This window comes from Montipora foliosa, unplaced genomic scaffold, assembly GCF_036669935.1.
Source record: "Montipora foliosa isolate CH-2021 unplaced genomic scaffold, ASM3666993v2 scaffold_434, whole genome shotgun sequence".
NCBI lineage: Eukaryota > Metazoa > Cnidaria > Anthozoa > Scleractinia > Acroporidae > Montipora > Montipora foliosa.
In genome coordinates this window covers 1-4,513 of record NW_027179739.1, presented here as the reverse complement: position 1 = coordinate 4,513, position 4,513 = coordinate 1, and the positions used below count along the sequence as shown (strand labels likewise).

Here is a 4,513-nt window from a genome sequence, read left to right as displayed (position 1 = left end):
TCAAGAAATAGTTTCTGAATTGGTAGGCATTTTCAAAGAGCATAACTTTCTTCACGAGCTTAGCTCGCAAGTCCCTGAAGCAACTGTTTCTAGACTTCCCACACGCCTTTGCGGCAGATGGGCAGAGTTTGTTGAAGGAAAACCGAAATTGTCAACCTGGGATTCATTTGCAAATTGGCTAGAGAAAGAGGCAAAAATTAGTGAGTCCAAGCAGCGGTCGATGCCAGAGAAGAGAGAGTGGAAGCGTTCAGATACATCTAAAGTTGACAGGCGTAAGCCAGCTGACAAATCCCAACCTGGGCTGTTTGCAGGAGCCACGGGAGAATATTTACGCGCCAGCTGTGGAACAAAGTGCCCAATTCACCAGTCAACTAATCACACTTTGCAAGAGTGCAAACGATTTCAGGGAATGTTGACTAGCGAGAAGGAGAAAGTTGTCGAGGAACACAAACTATGCTTATGTTGTCTATTACCCGGTCATCGTCTGCGTAAATGTCGTAGTAAGAATAGATGCAAAGTTGAAAACTGTGACATGCGTCATCATACCCTTGTACATGAAGTCGACTTGAGATTTATTGAACGGGCCAAAGCGAAACGTGAATCAGAACAAGTGCCAGAAGTTGAGAGAAACCCAGCTCCTGTCTCCCTGGAAGGTAGAGACTCATCACCACGTCAGGCTGTGGAGCCTCTTGAGGAGTATCAACAATCAGCGTACACAGGTTATGAGACTGGTGGTCTTGCTTTGGTTGAAGTACTTCCCATAGTTGTCTTTGGAGAAACAGGAAAACAGCAGGTGATGGCATTGCGTGACTCAGGCTGTAACACAACGCTTATAGATGAAAGCTTTGCGCTCTCACTTGGGCTTCAAGGCAAAGAGGTAGATCTCGAAATTCAAGGAGTAAATGCGCAGAAGGTGTTTGCTTCCCAGCACATCAAGAAATGCCATGTCGCACGAGTCAGAAAAGAGGAAGTCAAGTACTCCTTGCGAGATGTGAAGACAATTCCCAGCCTGAATGGTCCGGATCAGAAGTTGAAGTGGTAACAATCAAGCATGAGTATCAACATCTGAAGAACTTGGACTTGCGTGACACTGACACGGGTCCAGTGCAACTCATAATTGGAACTAACAACTCTGACTTGATTCTACCAAGACAAATTGTGAAACCCTCAGGTCAACCGGAACTTGACAGGGTACCTTATGCTGTTGAGACTCCACTTGGATGGGCAGTGACTAATTGGTTACCTGGTGAGCGAAGAGTAGCATCTCCATACAACGGGTTCAAAGTGTTTGAAAAAAGTTCAGTTTAAAATGAGGAGCTGAAGCAGCTGGTCATGGCTCAGTCAGAGATAGAAACCTTGGGCGTGGTCAAGCTAGCTGATCCAACCCGTTCGATTGAGGACAAGCGAGCATTGTCACTGATGGAAAAGACAACCTTTAAGAGTGTGAATGAAGATGCGTATGTGTGAGGTCTACTGTGGAGAGATGAGGAACCATCTCTGCCCAACAATTACGGAATGGCAAAGAGGAGGCTACAATCCTTAGAGAAAAAGTTTGAGAGCTGTCCCGAGATCAGAGAGAGAGATGCAAAGTCAATCCAGGATGACGTTGAGAAGGGCTATGTGAAGAAACTGAGTGAAGGGGAAATACGGTGCGATAGTAAAGTGACTTGGTACTTACCACACAGATTTGAACGATAAGATCTACACAGGACCAGATCTTCTGTCCTCTCTGTTTGGAGTTTTCCTCAGGTTTTGCGAAGGAAGAATTGCAATGGACGCTGATGTGAAAGAAATGTACTATATGCTCCGTCTCCCTGATTGTGATAAGCAAGCATTGAGATTCTTATGGAGAGACTCTCTGATAGAAGAACCAAGCGTGTACCAGTTCGAGAGAACAGTGTTTGGAGAAGTGTCTGCGCCATCCAGAGCGAACTACACTTTGATGAGAATGGGGAAGATTTACCTCTGGGTGTGAAAGCCGTCTACCAGCACTTTTACATGGATGATGGTCTACCGTCAACAGATTCTTGCGAGGAAGCTATTGAAATGAGGAAGCAGATGACAAAGTTGCTACGTCGTGGAGGTTTCCACCTACTCAAGTGGCTGACAAATGACCCAGATGTCTTGGCAACCATCCCGGAGCAGGATAGATCTCCACGATTCCTCGAACTGAGTGAAGATAAGTTACCAACAGACAGAACTTTGGGCGTCATTTGGGATCCCCAAGAAGATATGCTCCAGTTTACCGGACTGAAGGATGATCCAGGTACGACGAAGAGGAAGATCTTGAGTCAAGCATTCTCTGTTTGGGATCCACGAGGACTTCTCCTCCCATTCTCAATCAGAAGTAAAATCAACCTGCAGAATCTAAATCGTATGAAGTACGGATGGGATGACGAGTTGAAAGAAGCTGACCTTTGAGAGTGGCGTGAATGGCGCAAGGAAGCAGAAAAGCTTGATGAAGTGAGAATTCCGAGAGCTCTTATCCAAGAACAGAAACCTGTACGAGAGACTTCACTTCATGTGTTTTGCGACGCTAGCCAGAATGCTTATGGCGCGTGTGCCTACCTAAGACGAGCATTTATAGATGACACAGTAGAGTGTAGTCTTATAGCGGGAAAAGGCCGTGTGGCTCCATTAAAGTCACAGTCTATCTGCCGATTGGAGCTCATGGGAGCTTTAGTTGCTGTGCGGTTAACTCAAACACTGGTAGAAGAAATGGTTACAAAGATAGAAAAGATAACTTTCTGGAGTGACTCTACCACAGTCCTACATTGGATCCGCCAGATGAGCTCCACTTACAAAGCATTCGTCGGTAACCGGGTGTCTGAGATTCACACAATCGTGAGCAGTCTGGAGGCCACACTAGGGGCGGGCGCTGTGAGTTGGAGATATGTGCCCACAGAGGCTAACCCTGCAGATGATATCACTCGGGGACTAAGTCCTACGGAACTTGGCGCGGGCTTTCGCTATATTAGTGGACCCAAGTTCCTGTATGAATCAGCAGAGCTCTGGCCAGAAAATAAAGTCAAAGCGCCCTGCGAGAACGATGACATCAAAGAAAAGAAGAAGGAAAGATGGGCTGGAGCATCTCAGGAAAACAAGGTCCTGTTAGGGTGGAAGAAGTATTCGTCACTGACCAAACTAAGAAGAGTTACAGCTTATGTGATGCGATTTGCAAACAATGTAAGAGTTAAGAAGGAAGTACGTCTACTGGGAGCACTTACGTCGAACGAATTGAGAGCTGCTCAGAATCATCTTGTGAAGAGGGCGCAAGTTGAATCATTCGGCGAGGAGATACAGTGTCTGAAGATGGGTGAAGAGATCCACAAGAAGAGTAGAATTAAATCTCTTGACCCAAGGTTGGAAGATGGGTTCTTGGTTGTTGGTGGAAGGCTGCAGAGAGCACAATGCCTACCTTACAGAACACGAAATCCCAAAATAATTGACTCGCGCCATGAACTTGCACCGCTGATCGTCGAAGAAATGCATCGTATCTACTACCACCCGCCGACTGAGCACCTGCATAATCAAATTCGGCAGGAGTATTGGATCATCCATGGTCGCCAGGTAGTGCGAAACGCGAAATTCAAGTGCAACTACTGTTATCGCCAGACAGTAAAGCCTCAAGAGCAGCAAATGGCAAGTCTACCAGAGTGCCGACTTGAGCCAGGAATGGTGTTCAGGAACACTGGAGTTGACTTTTTTGGACCTATCTTAGTTAAGGAAAGACGCAGTGAAGTTAAAGTATACGGGTGCTTGTTCACTTGCATGAGTACTAGAGCGTGCCACCTTGAACTTGTGGATGATCTTTCAACAGATCATTTCATCATGGCATTGAAAAGGTTCATTGCGCGACGTGGACGACCGCAGTGCATCCACAGCGATAATGGAACGAACTTTGTTGGTGCAAATAATGAGTTGCGGAAATGCATCAGACAGTTGGATGAAGAGAGGATACAAAACTTCTGTGCTCCTAAGGAAATTGAGTGGAAATTTCAGCCGCCAAGTGCCCCGCACTTTGGAGGTGCATGGGAGAGGCTAGTACAGTGCACCAAGAAGACGCTGAAGGCAATTCTGGCGGACAGGGCTGTTTCCAAAGAAGTGTTGAGAACCGCACTAGTCGAAGCAGAAGGAATACTAAACAGTCGACCGATTACTCATGTGTCCAATGATGCAGGGGACATTGAAGCGTTAACCCCAAACCATTTCTTGTTGTTGCGGGCAAATCCGAGTTATGAAGATGCTGAAGTTAGTGACAGAGAGATTAACTCGACAAAGATGTGGCGACAGTCCCAAGCGCTAGTTAACTTCTTCTGGAGACGTTTTACCAAAGAGTACCCTTCTAGCCTGACCGAAAGGAAGAAGTGGAAAGAGAAGAAACAGAACCTCAAAGAAGGAGATGTTGTCCTAGTTGCTGAGCCAAATCAGCCGCGAGGTGTATGGCCGTTGGGCAGAATCGTGTCTACTCATCCTGGGCAGGATGGGTTAGTTCGAGCTGTTACAGTACGAA

At 46.5% G+C, this 4,513-nt stretch overlaps 2 protein-coding genes across 2 annotated transcripts; both read left to right on the top strand.

Moving 5' to 3' along the window:
* Nucleotides 1–220: 220 nt before the first annotated feature.
* Nucleotides 221–1,042, top strand: LOC137988928 (uncharacterized). The gene has a single exon (XM_068834860.1). It carries the CDS (start codon nucleotides 221–223, stop codon nucleotides 1,040–1,042), a length of 822 nt encoding a protein of 273 aa, XP_068690961.1.
* Nucleotides 1,043–1,998: 956 nt separating this feature from the next.
* LOC137988929 (uncharacterized) lies at nucleotides 1,999–4,487 on the top strand (the record flags this gene model as incomplete). Its single annotated transcript, XM_068834862.1, has 2 exons — nucleotides 1,999–2,266; nucleotides 2,492–4,487. Coding segments are annotated over exons 1-2 (2,264 nt in total), but the record flags the coding sequence as incomplete, so codon positions are not given.
* Nucleotides 4,488–4,513: the final 26 nt, after the last annotated feature.